The sequence below is a fragment of the Hyaena hyaena genome, unplaced genomic scaffold (genome assembly GCF_003009895.1).
Source record: "Hyaena hyaena isolate Hyena2069 unplaced genomic scaffold, ASM300989v1 scaffold_207, whole genome shotgun sequence".
NCBI lineage: Eukaryota > Metazoa > Chordata > Mammalia > Carnivora > Hyaenidae > Hyaena > Hyaena hyaena.
This window is the reverse complement of record NW_024080836.1, coordinates 765,323-790,451: the sequence shown is the minus strand read 5'-3', so window position 1 is coordinate 790,451 and position 25,129 is coordinate 765,323. Positions and strand designations below refer to the sequence as shown.

At 33.4% G+C, this 25,129-nt stretch overlaps 1 protein-coding gene across 7 annotated transcripts in view; it reads right to left on the bottom strand.

Annotated features, from left to right (window-relative positions):
- Positions 1-25,129, bottom strand: part of SCN3A (sodium voltage-gated channel alpha subunit 3) — an 84,655-nt gene that overhangs the window by 14,310 nt on the left and 45,216 nt on the right. For all 7 annotated transcript variants that reach the window (XM_039242011.1, XM_039242015.1, XM_039242014.1 and 4 more), the window contains exons 14-19: positions 21,409-21,582; positions 19,852-20,208; positions 17,690-18,160; positions 6,792-6,912; positions 5,231-5,385; positions 4,309-4,482 (exon numbers count right to left, since the gene is read on the bottom strand). In XM_039242011.1, coding sequence (XP_039097942.1) covers positions 4,309-4,482; positions 5,231-5,385; positions 6,792-6,912; positions 17,690-18,160; positions 19,852-20,208; positions 21,409-21,582 — 1,452 coding nt within the window. The remainder of the gene's footprint in view (positions 1-4,308; positions 4,483-5,230; positions 5,386-6,791; positions 6,913-17,689; positions 18,161-19,851; positions 20,209-21,408; positions 21,583-25,129) is intronic.

Here is a 25,129-nt window from a genome sequence, read left to right as displayed (position 1 = left end):
GTGGACTGACTCTGAGTTCCTAGAGAAGTGGGGCGCAAGTAACTGTGCTTCCTTTAATGGGCCTCATACCATTCTGTGTAGGACAAAAGCTCATTTATTGAGTTACCTATGTGAAAAACTTCATATACTTTAAAGGCAATTTTCAAATAAATAATTTTAAAGATTGGCCACACACTTAAAATTTGAAGATAATGTCCTATATTGGTAGCATGCTTTAAATCTTACAATGATCTTTCTTTTCTTATCATCCCTGGCTGAGAGTGGTCAAATGACCAGTCCAAGAAAAGGTAGCAAGAGGCAAGCCCATGGAGGGAATTTAGGTCTCCTGCTTTCAGGTCCAGTGTGTTTTCCACCTCAGCAAATATGTCCCCAACCTTTCAATGTATATTAGTTTTGCTTTTATGTCTTGTGCTAAATACAAAGGCATTCCTGCTAATGTGTACGAAGTGTAACAGAAGCCCTGTGACAAAAACTGAATTTTTAGTATAAATTTACATGAATCTAGGTACCTCACAATACAGCAAATTTATGAAGCTGTGTTAGAAGTTTCAGGGAGTTGGTTTAGTTGTCTGTCATCCATACCTTTCCACATTCCTGTATCAGCGAGACTGAGAAAGAGAAATAATGCAGGAGGGATTTGATGATTTTGAATAAGACCCTGGGAGTTCTGTGATTGGTTAATGAATTAAGTAATATGAATGTATTTCCCTTTAAAATGGCTAAAGATAATTTATTAAGTTCAGTATGAGCAAGTTGGAGTAAAAACCACAATCACCTCCATGGATTCCAGTGATACATTTCAATCCAAATACTTGCATGGTTTTTGATGGCAAAATCCAGAAGCATTCCCATTAAAGGGGGCTAAAAGAATATGCCCACTACCAACATTTTTTGAACATTTTCTGCAAAAAGAAATAAGAGCTACATGCATTAGAAAAGTAGTAGAATTCATTATTTGCTGATATATTATTGTTGACCTCAACAAAACAAGGGAATAATGTGAAAAACTATTATAAGCAATAATTTAATTAAATTAGGTAATATGTTTTTTCACATTTTTTTGTTTTTGCATTTTTATTTATTTATTTATTTTACAAATAGTTTATTGTCAGGTTGGTTTCCATATAACACCCAGTGAAATGTTTTTTCACATTTTTTTTTAAAAAAGTTGTGTAGGAGTCTTTTGGAACTATATAAGCTTTAAAATGTTAAATCTATATAAATTGTTTAAACTATATAAGCTTTAAAACATTAGAAAGTATAATTATAATTTAAAATATTATTGTTTTAAGAACAACAGAGAGGACTGACCCCACCAGATGTTAAAACCAATTATAAATCTACAGTAATTAAGTTGTCATATTAGTAGACAAAGAAACAATTGAAACAAAATAAATTCCAAACTAGACCTAAGACATGCTGAAGGTAGCATTCAAAGGAGAGGTAAAACAACAACAACAACAAACGAGAAACCATTAAAAAAAAATAATGTTGGATCTTAACCTCACACCTTAACCAAAATAAAAATTAAATGGATGAAGAAACAAACAAAACTCAATGTATAAACTGGGGAAAAAACATGAAAAAGTGTTTTAATAATCCTGACATGAAAGGGTCTTCAGAAGCATGAACAAACCAAGAAGAGGAAAAAATAAGACTGATGAGTTTGATCAAATCAGTATGAAACATTTCTACAAAACAAAAACAAAGTCGAGAAACAAAAGCCCAAATAAGCAAAACAATTTTACCACATGTGACAAAATATCTTATTTTTATTTATTTATGTATATTTTAAATGTTTTATTTTATTTTTGAGAGAGAGAATATGAGTGGGTGAGGGGCAGAGAGAGAGGGAGACACAGAATCAGAAGCAGGGTCCCGGCTCTGAGCTGTCAGTACAGGGTCCAACATGGGGCTCAAACCCACGAACCGTGAGATCATGACCTGAGCCCAAGTCGGAGGCTTAACCAACTGAGCCACCCAGGAGCCCCAAAAGATCTTATTTTTAGATTTTATTTGTTTATATCTTTACGTGTTTGCTCCTTCCTCCCTGAGGGTGTAAGCTCTAACAGAGATTGATCTGTTCATGTTCACACCTCCTTTGTTTAAAATGGCTTGTGGCCCTATTTAGGTGCTCAACACATTTCTTGAATTAAAGAATGAATGTTAGGAGGTTGGATAGGTAGCCCAATGAGGTCTACGTTTACTTTTAGGTAGGGAATTGAAGAGATCACATTTTTTACACAGATACATTTTTCAAGGTTAGAAAGCATGTCCCTTCTGATTTAAAGTACTTCACTTAAACCTCAGCTTCCCCCCCCCCCCCCCCGTGGCTGTTTAGATTTTTTAGAGCAATTTACCTGATGGACTGTGAAGCCCTTTTAAGTATGTTTTCCTTGTACTTTCAAGAACAGTTTTATCTCTATGTTTACTTTAGCTTAGTGGACCCAGTGGTCTGAGAAGAAGTTGTTAACTGAGGTTATATTAATTTACATATTTCAGCCTCAGCTTTGTAAAGGATAACATAGATATCCTTAACCACTTAAGATAACATAATTTGTCCAAATATAGAAGGCTTTAATTACTCAGTTCCAGTCTACTAATTGAGACTCACTAAAGGAAGTAATTTTTTTTGCAACATTCTTTGAAATTAAATTTATTCAGTTAGACATTACTCAATAGATACTTAAGTATCTATATTAGGTGCCTCTTAGGATACAAATGTGATACAAAACCCTGCTTTTGAGAGATTTTTGGATCTTATTCATATTCCCTATGTGGGGCAAATATATAGAAATACTTCAAGGACAATGTAGTATTTTAGTAAATGTAAATGTTTCAGTAAATTTCAGAATTCTCTGGAGAAGTTCTGTCACATTTGTAAATGATCTTCATGCATGACAAAATCTTTCTGAACAAGATTCTTAAATGTATTTAGTGTTCCATCATTTCAGGGAGAAGCTGGAAATTATAATAAATGCTTAATCCCAAAGCCAGTCTGAAAATACAGTATTACATTTATAGCAGATAGGAAACTCATGGGGTAAAGGAGAACTGAATTGAGAATTAGGAAATTTGGACACTAATCTCAGCTTTCTTACTAAGTAGTTGTATTATCTTAGGAAAATTATTTAAGCTAATACTTAAAGTCTAGATACTCTTTAAGGCCCATTCCACTGCAGATCATAAGAATATTAAACTTCCCTTTGTAGGTAGCATTTCAGAATAGCACTGGGACTCATTTCTCTTGTCCATTAAAGGCCAACCATGGAAATTGGAAATCATTTCTGGTCTATTAAAATGACTTGGTAGCAGATTTCTTATCAACTCAAAGAGTTAAACACATATTGGTTATACTATTATAAGTATGCATACGTGGGGAAATAGGGAGTAGGATTTAGATAGGCCAACACTTGTCAAAAAGATAAAAAGGATGAATGCACACACACAGCAACTATTGATTCATATTGGCAAGTGTTAGGACTAAAAAGTAGTTTCTGATTGCTAGGGAACAGCTAGAGATGTGCTTGAAGTACCTTGTTTTGTTGGCACAAAGGCTGTGAAGCTTTGTGCAATGGACTATCACAAACTGCAAAGAACCAGATGACTGTCATTTTGCCCAGAGTTCTTCATTGCTTAGAGTAAGAATAGGCTGCAAGTCAGACATATCCTATAACTGGTGATGTGTTTATGACTATTCAACCAAGGGTAATCAGATTCAGAGCAGGGCTCCTACACCTAACTCTTTGCATGGTATATATCTGAAGAGCTACTGGGATATCTACTTGCTGATTTGAGAATGAAAATGTATTTTATTATCTTTGTGGATATGTGGCTGAATGAATATAATAAATGTGTTATTTTATCATTATTTAGTAACAGGTACTCTAGAAAAGGATTAAAATGAAATCTCACAACCACTGGTCCCAAATCTGTCTTAATTTTACGTCCTGGAGATTTTATTTTTAGCTGTTAATAAGCTAAGTGCTTAGATCTGTCAACTAATAGATTTTTAGCTATTCCTTACCTTGAGGTCCTTAACTTTCAGAAAAAGAGATATCTCCTTGTGGCATAGAACACTCGCTATGTTTTCCTTACCACTGTCCACATTTTTCAGGACCTATTCTACTGTTTTCCATGAAACTTTCCTAATTTTTGCAATTATTGTAGGTCTTTTTTAACTGCATAGTTGTGTCAGCCTTAGGGAAACTAGGTTCTCAAAAGTCAAGGTTTTAATCATAGAAATATGTGAAATGTTAAACTTGCCTTTTTAAAAATAATTTCATAAAAATCACTTGGTATACTTACATCGACAATCAAGAAATCTAGCCAGCACCAGGCATTGGTGAAATATGTTTGAAATCCATAAGCTACCCATTTGAGGAGCATTTCCAGAATGAAAATATAAGTGAAGACCTTGTCAGCATATTCTAACATGGTTTTGATAGTCTTTCGCTGTTCGATGTATATATCTTCAAAAGCCTGTGAGTCAAGAATACATTTATTTTACTTGAATGGCTTGCCTCCCTCAAATACTTGATGAAATTGCTTAATATAATATTGGACACAAAGCAGTAATTTGATAAATATGGGCTAATATCTGACAAACAGACAAATTCTAAAGACTAAAACTATCAGAAAATGTTGGCAACGAAATGTCAATATCTTTACTGATTCAGCATGCTCTTTCTTTCCTGCCTCTCATTCTCAAACATCTATCTCAATTACTGCCATAAGACATGCTTTTAGAGAAGTAATATGAACTCAGGAAATAACTAGAAGTTCTGTTAATGAGGGATAGACTTGGCCTATTCCAACATTACTTTCAATGAGTGCCTGAATGATCTGGCTTATTTTGAAAGAATAAATTGATTACACATAAAGAAAACACAATACACTTTTAGCCCATAAATGTTAATATAATTATTAGGGAGAACTGAATGGTATTTGACATAGAAGTTAACGTAGTTACAGAATGTCTCTGTAAGTGGTTGTCTCAGTGAGGAAAACATCTATTAGATAAACACCAGATGAGAAATTCCATCTGGCTGTTCATAGTTCTGACTTATTCTGTACTGAGTTTTGCATAGTTAAACCCTGGGTGCCAGGCTCTACAAGGCATAGATATACCTCCTCTTTTGTTTCTTAACCTCAGTGTATGTTTGTGGTATTTTCAGAGAATTAGCTCTTTCACTAGAACCTGATTCTTACAGCTTTGCATTTTACTTACCAAAGCACCACTACTAAGAAGAATCATGAAGACAATGAAGGTCTCAAACCAGTTGTGTTCAACAATGCTATAGCAGGTTTTCCGAAGATTCCACCAGATCTTTCCTTTGCCCTCTTCTATACTTACTTGGCAGAATGGAAACTTTTTAATACATCCTAAATGATAACATTAAATATAAAAATTAGAAATATACATATATTTTGTACAACATATTGATTCAACAATCCCATACATTACTGAGTGCTCACCATGATATGTATAGTCAGTCACTATCTGTCTTATTACAATATTACTGACTATTCTCAATGCTATACTTTTCATCTACTTATAACTGGAAGTTTGTACCTGTTAATCCTCTTTAGCCCATCTATTTTGCCTATCTATTTTGCCCATCCCCTTACCCACCTCCTTTGCTTTCCCACCCATCTCCATCTTCCTAGAAAATATATTTTAACCTTAAATAGGAAAAAATTAAACTTTGTTGCTTTCTCCCCATGCCAGTCTCAGATCATCATTTACAGGGGAACTGGCTACTTCATTCCCTAGTTATCTTCAGCATCTTTCCTATAAAGTGAATCATTCTCAGACTTATATATTCAGCTAGCCACCTAAAATTCAAGGAATTATTGTATCAAGAGTTGCCCAAGTATAAATGCTTTCATTTTTAACACTAGTTTGAATCTCTCTTTGCTCAAGGCCACTGATGGAAATAGGGGTCTGAGAACACCTCTCAGGTTTGGGGAAAAACTACACATTCAAATTGTTTATCAATTTTTTGATGTGATTCTGAATTTTTTGCTTCCTTCTTTTCATGCACAGAAAAGCCCCCTGTCTTCCTAGGTATCAGCCACTGTCAGTTTTCCCAAGCTAATTTATTTTCAGCCTCAGTGCTTTTCTTGGTTACACCTATGACTCATCTTGTCAGTTAGCATCTCTGTTCCTTTGTCCTCCCCCTCCTAGTTTTCATGTTATTTCTAATTCGCATCCATTCTTCTGCTCTCTGAGCTACTACTCATTGGATTAAATCCAATCACATTGAGTCAGCAAATCTTTATTGATTTGTGTGCAAGACAGTGTACCGGTCTCTGTGAGAACAACTACTGTTTTCCCTGTCAGAACTCTACAATACAGCCGCATCCCCAAACAGCTCTGGTCACAGCAGAAATTAACCACATTTGAAACTGTGAGGGATGGGGTATAATTATTGTAGCATCTATAAATCAAATCACAACATTGCCAATGAGATCTGAAGGGATTGCAGTCAATATCAATGAGATGACATTCCAGAACGGTATTTATCTTACAGGGTTAGCTTCTCCACATTCTGGAGGATGAAACAAAAAACAAAAAGACATGTCAAATTATCTTAATTGTCCAGACACAGTTACTGCTATTATGTAATCTGGAAATATAGATAAATTAACTTTTCAGAAGGAAAGAGAAGAGCAAAGATAAACATGCCTTTACCATTTCTTTGAAATAATTCCCTCAAGTGAGGTATTTTTAGTCACTGTAAGAAAAGAGGAGGAATTGCATTTTAATCATATTAGAACTTGTTTACCTTCAGTAAAACAAGCTTCTGGCTTAAGGTCTTCCTCAGGCTCAATTTCAGCTTGTTCACCTTCTCGTGGCGGAGCAACATCCACTGTGCTTCCTTCAGATGAGCTGGTTGCGTTTAATTTCTGGAAACAAAACCCCATTGCAAATTGTGATTTTCTCCCCTTTTATTCAGCTAATTTGGAAACTCTTTGTCATATTGTGAAAAAAATGATGGTGATTACATCTGACACTGTTACCATTACTGATATCATGTACTAATGTCTTAACATAATTAAAACCTACTATTTAAAACAATGTAACTGTTGACCTGATTCAGACAGAAAAAAGTTAGACAGCATTCAGCATGGGTGATCCTGAAATGACGGATCATACTGATTGTTTTATGATCTCCATTTGTATATGGGTGCCATATGAAAATAATTTAATGCATTAATACTCAGACCAAATCAAAAATAGTTTCATGTAAGTTTGGTATGCTGACATCCACTACTTGATTACATTAGTTAAAATGCATCAAATTAAATTATAATTTCCACCTCTCATGATGGAATTTTTCAGAGCAAAGAACATTACCAGTTGTCTCTAACTACTGTCCATGTTTCTGTAATTTTAGAAAGGAAGAACAGCACATTAAAATTAGTCACAGTCATTATATTTCAACTTTGAGCTATTTTTTTCCTCTGGCTTGCATAATCTTCTTATTTTACTAGCAGAAAGATGATGGATCTCTCTCTGTCTCTGTCTCTCTTTTTGAACTGCTTAAATGGATCAATACTTGCCAAAGAATTCTAAATGAGATGGAAATTTCTTCATAAGTGGCATTGGGCAGAATCTGTATAGACTTTTATTAGGAGTCCATTCTGAATTCTGTATGTTACCAAGTTGTGAATTTTTCCTTTAAATAAATCATTGTGACATGCCACATGGCTAGGAAGAACCACTTTAATGTTACAAGAATAAATATATAAGTACTTTGAGGTCACTTGGGAAGACATTATGAATTAGCAGTGTTTTATGAAAACCGATACAAAGACATGACATACAACACAACCTAGCCAATGTAAAGCTTTTAGGATGAAAAAAACAGCACATGGACATGGTAATGGTTCCAAAGCCCCCATTAACTTTAGTAGCTAAGTGGTAGGGGTTGCTCTGCCCTAGCCTTCTGAAAGAGTTAATGTGTTACTGAAAAGTCCCCAAATGACTCCCTAAACATTGGTCATATTGGAGGAAATTTAGCTCAAGATCCTTGCTTTACTAAAATCATAATGCAAATGTAATTTAATATTTTATAATGTGAACTAATTGAAAAGTACTATCCAGATGATACTTTCTGTGATGTTACTTTGAAGGTGAGGTTAATCACATCCAACTAAATATATCATGAAAATTAAATATATTATGAAAATATAAACATATCATGAAAAATACTTTAAATCAAAGTGCAATTCTGTAATAAAATACCTCCTCATCTGGAGTATGCTAAAGAGAGAAACTAGGCCATCATTTTCGGCTGATGATTCTTAGGGTCAATGTAGTACAAGAATTTTTAGCATTAAATTCCTCTACTGTTTTGGAGAGCTGAAACACTGAGCCATATATTCTTCCCCCAAGATTTTTCTGCTTCCTATAGCAAGAATATCTTTATTCTTTTAAGAAAATCACAGGAAAGCTACTGCTGGCTAGAATTGCAACAGCTTGTGACATAACAAAGAAAATACTGGATAATTGTTTGAATTCGGCAACTAACACTTCCTATACAATTTCACTGGTGGTTTATGGGTCGAACACTATGATATTTGATGAGTGGCAGCGATAATATTCAATGTATTAGTAAAACCAGTAGGCAACCAAATTATTTTGAGATTAGTTGTAAAACATTCCATATTTCTTCTTCCTATTGGCCAAACCAAGTTCACCAGTTTCTTCTGAGCCTAGTCATGATCCACCTCTTCCATGAAGCCTTTCTTTCTTGCATGATTTCTTTAAATTTTATAGAATGTTAGGCCATTATGCTTAATTGCTTTGGTCAGATATTCTCATGAATATATATAAATTATGTATGTACATAAAATTATACATAGGTACAAATTATATATTTATGTATACATACATAAACATATATACCAAAGATACATACACACATTTATACCAAAAGACCCAAACACAGAATAAACACTAAATATTTATATCAAATTTAGAGAGAGCCAATAAATGAATGATTAAATGCATTTTGTATTACATTTATAGAGACAATTATAGTGTTTAAGTAATTTCATCTCTCCACTTTGATATATAACTCAATAATAGCCTTGATAGAAGCCTACTTAATGGTATTAGAAAATACATTTTTAATGAATAGGAATTATTTAATTAATAATAGTTTAACAATAAAAACACATGAAATTACCAAAATGTTTTTCTAAAACATTGGCAGACATCCAATAAAGAAATGTTTTTCTAAAATATTGGCAGACATTCAATAAAGGAAGAAAGTAATCAGCATATATGTGTACACAAATACATGTATACTTTCCCACTTGAAAACTCTAGAGAACATACTCTTCTCATTTTACCACTGTTAGTATAATTGTGAGATGTTCAATTTTTCACATTATAATTGTCTGCCATATAGTCTACAGATGTCTTATATTTAAATACAAATACTATACTAACTTAAACCCAAATGGCACAAGTTAATAGTAGCCACTAATCTGAATGACAGCTGAATCTACTGTTGTCAGATATTGATCTCTGGATGTATTTTTGTTATTAGTACTGTCATTAGATTATAAATATTTTTGCGAATGTGTTTAACATCTTTGGATAAAAATACTTTCAATTTTCTAAATAGTTATGGAGGTTACGCATTTATACATTATAAAGATTGTAAAATAGGTCAATAGTGAGTTAGTTTGTCTCTACCTGGCTGGCATTATTATTTTAAAACATGGGTTTTAAAAACAGACAAACCACCCTTCCAAAACTCCACATGTATTCTACTCTTCTCAAACAAGCAGAACCCACCTTACATAGAGAATTGGTGCACTGTTACTCAGACGTTTTTCTGATTTTAAGGATAAGCTTTTTAAATTTATACCTTGGAAAGCTTTTTAAGGAATATTCAGAGTCCCATAGACCCTCATGAACCAAAGCTGAAAAGGTAGTTGGTAGGCTAGTGTTCATTCCACTAAGAAATGTTTTGTGGGAAGCTCCTTTCCCTATGAGGTTGACATAAGGTAATTCTTCTTAACTTGGAGAATCAGGCTTATTCTTTTGTAATCTTCATAAGCCATGTGTTTTGTTTGTTTGTTTGGTCATAGGAAAGTATATACATTTTATTCTATGAAGGTACAAAACTCTTGTGTCAACCACACAAAATTTCAAAAGTTGTGAATTTACTTATTTATAAGGTAAAGCTTAGAATGTATTATTATTAAGTTACAACAGTTTACTAATTATACTGCTTGATATGCTTTTATCACTGTATACATAAAGAATTTTACTGATGTCTTTTTAAAGAATTAATTTGTACCCTAGAAACTTAAATCCTGGAAATTTAAAATCCTGAATGTTGATATAATGCCATCTATGTAATCTAAACATTTTCTAATTAATTTCAGTATTTGGCACTCAGAGTCTGATAGAGCATAGTTTGTGATACGTTTTATCATAGCCATACCAAAATGACTTCCAAATTTATTTAAAAGCATGTAACTAATTTAAAAGCAAGTAACTGATGATAAACACAAAGAATAACTTACTTTCTTTATATTGCCATAGCTGTGATACTATAGTGGTATAAAAAAAAAGCAAAGAAATCTGAAATGAAATTTTCCATATTAAGGAACTCAATACTATACTAAATAATAAAATTAATACTTTTTCAGAAATAGTTAGAAAAATATAATTAGGTATATAGGCATAACTATAGAAAGCTTCCATATAAAACCATATAGTACAAGTTACAACTTGTGTTCTTGTACTATTTTCTCCTTACCCCTCCAATATCTTATGGCACTTAAAAGTTCGATTCTTCCATCCCTTGTAGAAACTACTGAATCTACAGAGGGATGATGGCTTATGCTCTACAAATGCACACTGGAAAGCAGGTTTTAAGATGCAACATTCTCCAGGCCTAATTCAGCCACAGAAAACATGCCTGGCTGTAGCAGAAGCCTGGCGCAATACTGTGGAAGCCGCACGCTGATCCAAGAACCATGTTCTCAAAGACATGGTACCTGAATATGAAGTTTTCAAGAAGGTTGACTGCAAATACTATTCATAAGAAATGACAGACTCAGCACCCATAAAGGCCATGAGACCATTTTTCCCCTCTAATAACATGAACTTATATAGAAATTCTCCTTTGTGACGAATATTGCTCTTGATTTTTATCCAATTAAATAATGAAATTTAACTTTCAGAGATAGAAGAGAATGTTAGCAACTGGCCTACTTCCACTGAAATGCGCTTACATTTCATTTATTTTCAGTCAGCTATCAAATGTTTGACTCTCACAAACTGCTATATGATTCAAGAGGCAAAAATAAAAGATTCAGCCATTACAGATTGCCTTTAAAATCTAGCCATTTCTCTCATAACTTCTGAGATTTGTCTTACAAGTAGAAGAGGAAAATTTTTTGATCATACATACTATCAGGGCCTTAGTCTGATCTTTTGGATATGCATATCCATATCTTGACTTACGATATTTCACTTGAAGAATAGGTAGACACACCAGGAGGCCAATGGGCTGCTTGTCCAAGGCAGGAAGAATAAGATGAAAACCAAAAGTTCTCTTTTCTAGACCACTTATGTGGTTTTGCCTCAATATATTTTAAAAGCGCAACAGCCCTGGTGCTTCTTTAATTTCAAAACAGCCTTAATAAGACTGTTATTTGATATTTGAAAGTGAAAATAATTATGTGGTAGTTGAAAAGTAAGGTAAAAGGGCATTTGAAACCAAAATAAAAAGCTGGTTTATCTTGACAAGATATACAAAAATTTCCATCTAAACTAGCCTTAATTGGGTTTTATTTCAACAGAAGTACACTAACACACCAAAACAGTTCTCTAAAGGTCAAGATGGGTTTTAAGTGGCTATTCACATACCCATCTGTGCCTCTGGAAGAGTTGCCTCACATTCAATTTCACTAAAAGAGTGTTTGGAAGACACTGAGAGCAAGACAGAGAAAGCCTAGAGGTACTTCCATTGCTCTCCAGATTCTGAAAACAGCATAGTGCCTTTTCCTGAAGGGCACGTGCTTGGGATCTTAATCAAGTATCTGTTTTCAGTTTCTGTGAAGGCTTTGAAAAGGAGGGAATACTGTTATAAACATGATATAAAAGATAATTTCCTAGTACCATTTAATTCTGTTCTGCTTATGAAGAAAAACCAAATCAGATTTTTTTCACTGGCTAATGTTGGTTTACACCTCAAAGTTAATAGTCATTGCTGAATAAAAATTGCATAAATCAGCAGGAACCTGTATTTTTTCCCTACTTTTCATTGATAATTTTATGTCTGAATTGATTGCATTCTCCAACTATTTCTCACTTATCCCTAAGGAAGAAGAGAGCAGGTATAAATTAAACCTAGAGACAACTCCACACTCAAATTAGATACTTTTTCTCACCAAAAGTATTGAAACTGCCAGCACTCAAGGACTTTCTACTTTTGCTTTGTAATTTCCCTCCCAGAACCCCCCTCTGGCTGAGATTCCAGTAAAGGCTGATATCAACAAGAGAAAGTTGAATGAAGAGAATAAACTAAAGGCTTAGTTAATGTACAAACCTATGGTAATCTTGGGAGATGCCCTTTACTCCTCATAAAACTATAATTAATAATAAAAAATAGGGCATTTTCTATGTATCTTTTTTACCTACTCAGTTTTGGGTAGAAAGAACATTTAGGGAAAATTAATGTAGATTAGGAAAATTTTTAAAAAAATGGATACACTGGACCAATTATTTAATGATCAAAATGCAATGAACTTTTCCTATCCCATATCATGATGCTTTCCTTCTTTTACTTATTTTCCAATGAACACTTAAGTTTTGCAGACATATGACTCAACAACTTTCCTAAACTACATGAAAATCCAAGATATGTGGTGCCCAAATACATACAGACTATGGCCCTTCATATCCAAAAACTTATGATCACCTTTTATTTTTCACAGAGCCTTAAAAACAACATGAAAGCAAACATTTCCATCTGGAGCAAATGAATTATAAGGGTTGAAAATTATATTCATGAATCTGAATATAATGATCTTAAAATGGCACTATCAAAAAAACCCTGTGAGATTCATTTTGGTAATACAATTTACTTATAAGGGCTGAATCAACAACAACAACAAGTTGTGGTCTTATTTTAATGAAATAAAAGCGGAGAAATAAAAATATGCATGCTCTCTTAAATTCTTGACTATATTGAACTTTAAACATTCCTATCATATTTTAAAATAGATATAAATCCTATAGAGCATGCAATTATTGCATTTAAAAGTTTAAAAGGCTACACTGGAAAACCCATTAGCAGAATCAGATATGATGTGGGACTGCCCGTGTCTCCTGACCATGCTGTGGTGTGTCACACGATTCAGCAGAGAGCAGCTGGGCACATCTAGCACTTCCTTGCCATGGCAGGGGAAGGAACAGAGCTGAGTAGCATGCAGGCCAGTCAAAATTTACTTAGAAGGTGTACATGTACAACTTGCTTGGGTAACCTGGGTAAAAGTGGTGGCACGAGTCTCTGGCTGGTTAAAAAACACCAGAGCTGCACTCTTGATGACTCCAGCTTGATTTTACCCCTGTGAGAAGTAAGAATGGTAAGCAGTAAAAGTCAGAGTATGATCTTGCTAGACTGTCCTTTGGAATTCAACTTCAAATATGATTCTTAAGAGCATTTATTCTATATCCCCACCTAGGAAGACAATGAAACCTTTTAAAAACAAAAATTATAAAAATTCAGTTATATAAATACTCCAAGAAATCATGATTATATGAACTTTAAAAATATAAAAAGAAAATTCTACATTACATCTTGTCACAGGATTTGTATGATTCCAAGTTTTTCCAAGATAAAAAGATCACTACTTTGAAATCTATACCTTTAAGTCTCTTATATTTTTTCATGCAAAGCTTTATATTTGTTTCCATACCATCCCATTTATGTTAGTGATCCACATATATGGATATAGTGGATATAGCTATAGATGGATAAACATATATGATACAAGTATGATAAAGGCAATTCACCTCTTTACCTCTAACAACTATTTTAGGGATCATTTCTCCCAATTGTACTATAGCTAGTTATACAGTTTGACAAATATGAATATAAGGAGTAGAGTGAGTTTAGAGTTTTCAAATACCATCTAAGTTAATGATTAATTTATTGCTTCTTAAAGCAGAAATATATTGCTGGGTTTTTTTGTTTTTGTTTGTGTTTTAGTGAGAAATGTATCACTCGGTTGGTTAGGTTGTATGATTTCTTACTTTGTCAGCAAAAAGAAAGGATATTCTGAGCTCTTCAAAGCATAGCTCAATGTTCTTTTTCTACTTATGGTCAAAAACCTAAGAAGCATGAACCAAATGTCACCTTCTGGATATGTTGTTTTTCATTTGTGTGTGTGTGTGTGTATGTGTATGTATGCAGCAGTTATTAGGAAAGAATAACCCAGGCAAAATAAATATGCATGTGACATGTGACCTATGTTTGGTGCCAGCAGTTTTAAAGAATTTCAGGTTGAAACTGAACTTTGCTGGAATTTAAACCCACTGTATAATGTTAGAACATGCTAATTTTTTGCTTTTATTTTTAAAAACAATATGCTTTTAGGGGCACCTGGGTGGCTCAGTCGGTTAAGTGTCCGACTTTGGCTTAGGTCATGATCTGACGGTTCATGGGTTCGAGCCCCGCGTCGGGTTCTGTGCTGACAGCTAGCTCAGAGCCTGGAGCCTGCTTCAGGTTCTATATCTCCCTCTGTCTCTGACCCTCTCCTTCTCAGGCTGTCTCCCTCTCTCTCTCTCTCTCTCTCTCTCTCTCTCAGAAATAAGTAAAACATTTAAAAAATTTTAAAAACAATATGCTTTTAATCTTTGTGTGAGCATATATGAGAATTGCCCTATTACTTTTTCAGAGGGTTTTTTTAGTACTAATTTAAAACATCATCCGTATAAAATTTATTGTTGAATTTATTTCTACTGTTTGAAATAATCTGAAGTTTTATCCTTGCTTTATAAAGTATTTAATTTTCTATCTAGTTTGATGAATTTTCCACTGTTATTTTAAATAGTTTTAATTTCATTACACTCTATTATTGGTTTCCATGTGTCCAAGATTTAGCTTGGAAGAGGACAGAATGGTTATAAAAAGAGTCACCCAAAAAGGAATTTTTGTTCAGATGATAAAATGTTTTCCAGAACTTGGTAATGAAGTCATTGTGTCTCCACATATCAAATGTATGATTTTCTAGCAATTGAAAAGATATAACAATGAAGTGGTATTCTAAGCAATCATCTGGAATATCTGGGCATTATAGAGTTTTTGACATATCTGGGAATCAACTGTTTGGTAGAAAGAAATTAAGATATTTAATTTCCATAAATCCAATTTGATAAAACCTATGACAGTAATGTAGCAAAAGTTTCTCTGCCTCTTTTTTTTTAACCTCTTCTTGACCCCAAGATAGTCTTGTTCCTAATCTTCCCTTATTTTCTCTTTATAATAACTTCTTTGATAAGTTCCTCTATTTTCAGGGAATTAGATTATTATGAATTCTTCATGATCAAATCTGTTTTTAAACCCCAAATTCCCCCCCAGCGTCTTACTCCCAATACTGTCACTTCTAATTCAGTATTTTCCAATTGAATTCTTCCTTTTCCTACTTAAACCTGGTAACCTTTCTAAGAATGCCATTTTGAGAGTGACATTACTGTTTTTCCAGTTTCCCAGTCTTTCTTTACGAGTTTGTCAAATTGACAGGTCTCAGTGCCCATATGTATTACCTTTGCCCAGAATTTCATCACTTCATTGCTGTCAAATGATTGTTACCACGTTCCGCACGATAAATTCATTGATACCAAACAAACTTGCCTAAAACATCACATTCTCCTCCCTTTTCTCTGCTTCAGAGCAAATAGCTCCTATTGACTATATAACAGTTCTAAAATTTTCCAGGTACTTCAAAGATTTTACATTCTGAAAACACCTTACTCACTCAAACATATTCTTCACTATCTTTTCAACCAGCACTTTATTCATGCTGATTGTTTCACTGCTACACCTTAATAGTAAGCCCATTCCCAACTGTGAGTTTCCTTTGATAGGGTTTTGCTTTGGCTTTCTGATCATGTATTTGACCCAAACTTGGAGTCCTATTTCAATTTTATCTCTTCCATTTAGCAGCTTGCTATGTTCTTACTGTTCTCAAATCTATAATTTTTATATTCAGCCCTGCAGGATAAAACTCTTTAATAGATCTTGAATGATTTTGAGAATTAGAGTTATCTTCCCTCAAAGATGTTAGGATTTCCCAAAGGAGGTTATAATATAAAGTTCTCCTTTAACTCTTCCTTACTCTTAGTAGCTCAGCACAGTGCTGAATTCACAAAAAGTACTCAATAAATGCTCATTAATTAATTGATGTTTCTCAATAGATCTATTTTAGGTGATGAAAAGTAAAATGAGAAATAAATTCTTATTTTATCAGAATGAGCAATATATAAATTAGAATTGAGCTCATTAAACAGACTTTGAGTGAAATTCCATATTATACCTCATTTTGTATGTATTTTTACCTTTGAAAATATTTTCAAATTTACAATTATAATATATCTTAGCAGTGCTGAAATGCCTGAAAGAAAGGATCAGGAGCTATGAGTTATGACATTGTCAACTACTTATTACTTTTACAAATTCTGTTGATACCATTCTTAAAAAGAAGTTTTTGAAATATGCTCACAAAATCAGACATCTTTGGTCTGATTCCTGTGGTGCTAAATATCGTACCCTCAAGCTAAAATCTGTCTTTTATAATTGTGCTGGACTTAATTTCTCGTGGGCTATTAGAAGTCCAAATATAAGTAGTAGTAAATTTTAATGTTTTTCACAACACAAAACTGCAGAATTAATACCATTAAGCTGCTATTATGGGATCCTATTAATTCTAATGACACAGTGGGAACAATTCCCTTTCTTCTTTGTTTTATTTTGAACAACTAGTAATGTGACAATAAGAGCACATTTTCAATTTTTACTCTTAACTGTAATCCTTAAGTGGAGGTTCGCTAAGCAGTTCTTAGCATTTTTCAAGTTATTCTGGAACACCATATAAATTTGATCACCCTTGACTGGGCAAAATGTAATCAGTGCTTCGTGCATTTTCCTAATATGTGTAATACTTGCATAAATTAATAACACTCTATCATAATCAGTAAGCCTTCAGGGGTGAACAAAAGCTACACAAAACTTTCACATTAAAAAAAAAATCATAGTAAGACCTAATACAGAAAGTAAGGAGATGACACTTTTACAATGATCAATAAAATACAGTTCATTGATTTGTCTATAGAGCGTAATGTAGTGTATGTAGACTAGAATGTGTTCAATAAGGTTGATTTTTTGGATGGGCCACAGTTTTTATCCAGATTTTCAAATTGTCAAGAAGATGAATATACTAGTTACTCAAGGTGATGATTTCCTGTGGAAAGTTGGAATTTCTATGAATGGATTTCCCAGTAAAGAACATCTCACAAATTTTCAACATTGTCATATTCATGACTTTCAATATACTTTTTAATAATGCATATAAACACAATAAAAATACTAAATAACCATAATGCATGGTTACTATAGGAAATGCAACAAAACTTTAAAAGCATTCTTACCTCTTTGCTTTCTTCTAGTTCTGACTCACTGCTAAACTCTTCAGTATTTAAATTTTCGAAGTCAGACTCTCCAACAGCAATTGGCACTGTTACAGTGAGGCTGGGATTGTTTATGAATGACATATAATCATTTTCATCGATTACATATTTTTCAACACTGCTTCCGGTACCTACACCGCTGGTGGTTCCATTCCCATCTTTAAGATAATTAAGTTCTTTGCTTATTTCTATTCCAGTATTATTGGAGATGCAGCTGTCTATTTTGTTGCCTTCATGGATCTCTATAACTTTTGGCTTTCTAAAAAACGTTTTTCTGAAACACTCCCGTATCTTATTTTTCACATAATCAATTCCCTTTTGCATCCTTCCTACTGCAATCTGGAGATTGTTCATTTCATTATCATCATCAGTAGCAGCAAGATTGTCTGAGCTAAATGAACTCAACAATAAGGCCAGAAAAAGGTTCAGAACCTAAAAGAAAAAAAGAAAATTTGCTACATTAATATGAAGTATTCATAAATTAATAGCTTAAACAGGGAATTCATAGATCTTTACTAAAATTAATTCAACAATTGCTCACTGTATTTACATGTCTTAATCACACACTATTTAAAGGACCTGAAATCTTCTACCTGGTACTGTAGGGGTGAAATGATAAAATAAGTGTCTTTTCTTTTGTAAATAAGGACAATAAGAAAACTTCTAATACCTTAATTGTGTACTCACGGTTGTCAGTGAAGACACAAAAATCCCACTTTTATATAAAGGTCTTGGCCAATGAGAAAAAAAAGATGATTTTAGTCATTTTACTTCATTATATCAGTTTGTCTAGAGAATGTCTATCTTCATGTGTATAGACTGAATTTATTTATTTAATACCCTGATTAGATGTGTTAAAACAGTATACTTTTAATATAAATTCCTTTTTCCAATGGCCACAAATTTATACCAGCAGAAATTTCTAAATGCAAATTGTGTAAGGTTAACATACTTCCCATCAAAGCAAGAGCCATAGTTTGTTTCCTTATTTCTGTATCAGATTTTGTTCATAATCTAGAGTTTCATAATATGCTATTCTGAAAAAAAAATGCATGTCTACAGTTATTCCACAAACATTCTTTAAATCTTTTTTAATGTTTATTTATTTTTCAAAAAGAGAAAGAGTGTGAGATGGGGAGGAGCTGACTGAGAGAGAGGGAGATAGGAATCCTAAGTAGGCTCCAGGCCTGTCAGCATAGAGCCTGATGCTGGGCTCGACCCCAGATCATGGGATCATGACCTGAACCAAAGTCAGACGCTTAACTGACTGAGCCACCTAAGCACCCCTCCACAAACATTCTTTTAAGTAGTCTCACTTGAAATGTACCTCTCAAAGGAAAGGTTCAGTACAGTGGCATAAAGAACACGTTGTCCTTATATAATTGAGAAATTTATGCATTAAAACACATAAATATGCAAATTGTGCTTTTACATTTGTGCTTTTAAGTCAGAACTGAAAGTAAGCTTTTAAAATCTTGTCAGTGTCCATACATATGAAAACTTAAATTACAATAACTTATTTTCTTTTAATAAAAGCAAATTCAGGGAAGGATATATTTAGACCCTTTCCAAGTCATTTGAGTAAGTACACTACATACCTACAATATAATAGCCTATTTTATTGAAAATTTATCTTCAGAATTTGGTAGTATGCAACTTATGCCTCTGAGTAAGCCAATAATATGAACTATGAATGTGTAAAGATCAGTTATATTTTTAGATTTACTGGAGATCATTTTCTTCTCAAAGTAAAAATAGGATAAAAATAATTCAAGCCATAACAGTAATATTGGGATTCAATTAGTCTTCATAAAAACACTTCTCTAAAAAATAAAAATAAAAATAATATTTTTGCTCCCAAACTTTCACAAATATACCTCAGTTAATCCTCACACCAATATTAAGATTTCTGCCTTTTTTTTTTTTTTTTTCCTCCCCAGTTTCATAGTTGGGAAACCTGAGGCTCAGAGAAGCTAAGTAACTTCCCCACGCTCAGAGTGCTTGTCTTGGGGTTTGAGTCTAGGTTATTGAAGGTTAAACCAGAGCTGTCTATTGCATCAGGCCACTTCTTATCTATAGTTTGATCTTGTTCTTAAATATGAACATTTGTAATACATACGTACCACAAGGTTTCCAATGACCATGACCAACATGAAAACAATAAGGCACATGGTTTGGCCAGCGACCTCCATACAGTCCCACATGGTTTCTATCCATTCTCCACACAGTACGCGGAACACAATCAGAAAAGAGTGAAAGAAGTCATTCATGTGCCAGCGTGGAAGTTGACAGTCACTGGAGATCTTGCAGACACATTCCTTGTAGCTTTTACCAAACAGCTGCATGCCGACCACAGCAAAAATAAAGACAATGATGGCCAGCACCAAGGTGAGGTTACCTAGAGCCCCCACAGAATTACCAATGATCTTTATCAGCATATTCAGGGTGGGCCAGGATTTTGCCAACTTGAAAACTCGAAGCTGTAATTAAGTGAAAAGATACTCTCAGTATAATCACAATACAATTTTAGAAGTTAGACCAAGTTTTATTAGTATGTCATATTTTAGACCTACCTCTAAGGGATATAAAATCTCAAACAGTACTAAAATTCAAGTCCAGCAAAAAGAGTTAACAATACTAGAATTGTAAATCAAGTCATATAATTTAAATGTAAAAACAAAAGAGAGAAAATGTTTCAGGATAAATAAAACATTCCGATTAATCAACAGATGTATCTCTAGAAACAAATTAATATTTTGATTACAGTCACTTAAGCTGAATTGATTTTAGTAAATTAATGTCACCCTCAGATGACAGTTTAGAGTAAAAACAAATATTAAAAATCTGAGTTATATATTTTAATGGATATTTACAAAATAAAACAAAAATAAACTGATTTTAAAAATTTACATAAAGACTTCCTTTCAATTTGAAAAAAATACACATTTTACTTAATTTCCAATAAAATTTTACATATTTTGAAATACATTTTTTTGCCAAGTTAAAAAAAGTTTATTATACCATTGTTTTAAATGCTAATGGTATCAAATATTTTCCTACATATTCCTTTAAAGTAGTTCCCACTAATATAAGTAAGGTTGATATAAACCTAAGATTAGGGTCACCTAGGTGGCTCACTCAGTTAACCATCTGATTCTTGACTTTGGCTCAGGTTATGATTTTATGGTTTGTGAGATCAAGTGGTTTGTGTAGATCCCACAGTGGGTTCTGTACTGGTAGTGCAAAGCCTGTTTGGGATTCTTTCTCTCTATCTCTCTGCCCCTTGCCCACTCATGCTCTATCTCTTTCTCAAAATAAACATTAATAAAAAGAAAATTCAAATATCTTTTTAAAAAGCTAAGATTAATTGAGGGCTGAAGTTATTATTTGCATTTTTTTACAGAGTTGAAACCAAAAAAATTTTAAGTGAATTTAAAACATAATTTTAGAGGCACATGTGTGTTTTTAAATGTGCCCTGTATAGCTAATCATTATGAAATGCTTCAACCATTTTTATCATTCTTAGTGTTTAAAGGAATGTTTATATATTTTCTTAGAGTATCTTGCACATTGATGTAGATTTAAAATATTATTAAAAGTAAGTATAAGATACACATTAATTCATTTTCAAAATAAATTTTATGCCAGTGATAGAATATAAACATAATCTAAGTAGATACCAATCTGAATGATCTCAGTACAGACAATCCCTCCACATTTGCCAGGCCAAGCTCCATCAAACTAAGGCTGACAATAATTCCATCAAAAATATTCCAGCCCTCTTGGAAATAATAATATGGATCCATGGCAATAATCTTGAGAACCATTTCTGCTGTGAAGATGCCAGTGAAGACCTAAAATAAAATAGAGATCACAAACATTGAAAACTTTTGAAATTCCAAGAATCTGTAAAGAATATAAATAGTCATGAGTAAAAATATTTAAAATGGAGAAACGTGATAAACTGATACAAGTTTAGCATTTTTTTTCCAGGGAAGTATTTGTTTTATTTAACAAATCTGCTAGATATCCAAGAAAAGGCTGATTTGAAAATATTTCCTCATTCACATTTTATTAATTTTTTTAATGTTTTATTTATTTCTGACAGAGAGAGACAGCTTGAGCAGGGAAGGGTCAGCGAGAGAGGGAGACACAGAATCTGTAACAGGCTCCAGGCTCTGAGCTGCCGGTACAGAGCCAGACATGGGGCTCGAACCCACGAACCGTGAGATCATGACTTGAGCCAAAGTCAGACACATAACCAACTAAGCCACCTAGGCGCCCCATCATTCACATTTTTAATCTGGTACTAAATAATAACTACTGAATTCAAGCCCTTTTTGGTACATCATACTTCTCACATAATCACAATGAATTTTGTTTTTAGTATTATTGCAGTAGGGACAAATGTATATATTATTTGAAGTTACTGTAAATCTATTTTAATTTTGGTAAAAAGCATATTTTGTTCTTGACTTTTGTGATTTTTTTCAGGGAAATCATCTTATTTGTATAATTTTAAAAATATTCCTGAAATAAGAGTGAGGTTGCCATGAATGTTTTATAATAATAATCTCTGGATGCATGCCTCAGAATTAAGGTTAATGGATTAATAGAGCAAGGAGCTGCAGATCTAATTGAAAGCAGCAGGAGAACATTCTCAGTGTCCATACACTCACAGTTAAAATTAATAAATTATTTGAGAGTTTGGATGAATGTCGTTTGACAATAGAAAGAAAAGGAAACAAACTCAAAAAATTTTTAACTCAAAATCACAGTCTAAGAGACCCAGAGACATGAAGAGTTATGAAATTACTCTTGCAAATAATCTTTTAAAGCAATTATCTTAATTAAGTATAGGTAATAGCTGCAGTTTATGACTTTAAAGGCAAGCTTTCTGTTTACAAAGCATATCAGTCTTTACCTTGAAGGAAGTCTGTCAAAATAACAGTATCCAAAATTATTTGGTTCCTAAAACATCAGGTTAATTGAAAGAAATACTGATCCACTCTTAGAAATGTATAAATGCAGCTAACATATTATTTTCCTAAACACAGAAAGACCTAAGGGAAATACTCCTCCCAGAAAAAATAGCTTAACTTCAGTTCATCATTCATTCACTCAAGTAGAAATAACATTTATTCTAAGTAATCTTAATGCATGAAAATCCAGATACATGGTGGAGTGCACACTGAAAATTATTTCTTTTTTACTTTATAGAATGACTCACCATAAGATATTTTTCCCTGGTGAATGTAAAATAAATTTTGATTTAGAGAAATTTTATTTCATGTACAAAGTCTCAGGAGCAGCTATTTGAATTAGCAGCCTGATTATAGAAAAACATTAAACTGAGGTAGAAACTATCCAGGTAAATCATCTACAAATATTTCTTTCTACAGAAGAATCATAAGGTCATCCTTTCAGCTCTTCTGAAATGACTGGATCTCCTACATTAGAGGTGCCTGGGTGGCTCAGTTGGCGAAGCCACTGAAGTCTTGATTTGGACTTAGGTAATGATCTTACAGTTTGTGAGATTAAGCCCCATGTCAGACTCTGAACTGGTACTGTGGAACCTGCTTGGGATTCTTTCTCTCCCTCTCTGCCCCTCCTCCACGTGCACGTGCGCACATGCCGGCCTGCTCTCTCTAAATAAATACATAAATATGTTTTTAAAAATCTCTATACCTTAAACAAACATTCTTTCATCTAAACTGTAACCCCAACATGAAACTCCTTTCATTTTAATTATATTGTGATTTAAAATTATATCTATTTATAGCCTTAAATGTTTTCAATTTAAGCCCTAAAAATCACTTGTATTGTGTTTGGGTACATTTTAGTCTAGTTTAGCATTGTCAGTGATTAGGAATTCTTGAAAATCCCTTCTCATTCTAACAAAGGTCAATCTAGCATACTAATTTAATGCCTATGTTTACGTGATTTTAAAACTCCATCAAAAAAATTCTAAGAACAAAAAGAACTGGCAATCTTTGAATGAATCTGTATTAGATTATGTAAATAATGCCCATGTAGGGTTTATTAGCTATGCTAATGTGTGGTTTATAAATATACATTCAGCTACCTTTGAATTTTCTATATCACAAAAAATTTTTTAAACTCAAAACAATTAATAAAAAACATATTGAATGTTTATTGTTTGTTCTTACCCTAATTCTGTCTTGTTTTCTGAAGAAGCTTTTTGTCTTTTGAAACTTTAGATTATATGCTTCTGTAGCCACTCATTCATTCAGAAAAAAATTGCTAAAAACCTACTAAATGGTAAACATTTTGCTGGGCTTTGAAAATATAGTAGAAATTAAGATATGCAAACCTGAAGCTGCATAAACCTAGGTCATTTAGACTGATACATTTCTTTTTGTTTGTTTGTTTATTCATTTATTTATTTAGAAAGAGAGCATGAGCAGGGGAGAGGATCAGAGAGGGAAGGAAGGAGAGAAAGAGAGAGAGAGCGAGAGAGAGAGAGAGAGAGAGAGAATCCCAAGCAGGCTCTGCACTGTCAGTGCAGAGGCTGATGTAGGTTTTGGTCTCTCGAACCATGAGCTGAAATCCCAAGCTGAAATCAAGAGTTGGACCCTTAACTGATTGGGCCACCCAGGTGCCTCTAGGCTGATACATTTCTTATGGACAATGGCTTCCTAATCCAGCTTCTCTTTAATGAGGAGATAAGTTCAGTGAAAAGTTCCTAACCTATTGTAGGTGACAACACATGATAACTAGTAAAAGTGTAAGTCCTAAGGATAGAGATGAGAATCAGCCTGGGAGTCTAAACCAAGAGTAAAGAAATGTGGAGCATTTTAGGGGTGCCTGAGTGGCTCAGTGGGTTAAGCATTCCAGTTTTGGCTCAGGTCATGATCTCACAGTTCATGGGTTCGAGCCCTGTGTCAGACTGTGCTGACAGCAAGCTCAGAGCCTGGAGCCTGTTTCCAATTCTGTGTCTCCCTCTCTGTCTGACCCTCCCCTGCTCACACTGTCTCTCTCTCTCTCTCTCTCTCAGAAATAAATAAAAATCATTAAAAAAATAAATGTGGAGCATTTTGAGTTGTTTTTGGGGACACAGCACTTAGGGTGACCAAATATTTGAGTTTAAGGTCTTATTTCAGGATGGGAAGGCTTCCTTAACCAGTACTTACTTAGAAAGGCAAGTTATGTTGCTGTACATTGAAAAGAGAAATGTTCATCCTAAAGGCTAAAGTTTGCATATTGATCAATTTGCTCTCCAGAATGTCTACTTGCCCAGACTGATGTTTCATTATTTTTTGTAGTGAATTTGATGGACTGTAGCCTACTTTTGCTCTATTATTATTAGCCTCTAATTTTAATGGTTTTAGTTTTATTATTCCCATGCTTTTTTTTTTTTAATGTTTTTTTGTTTATTTC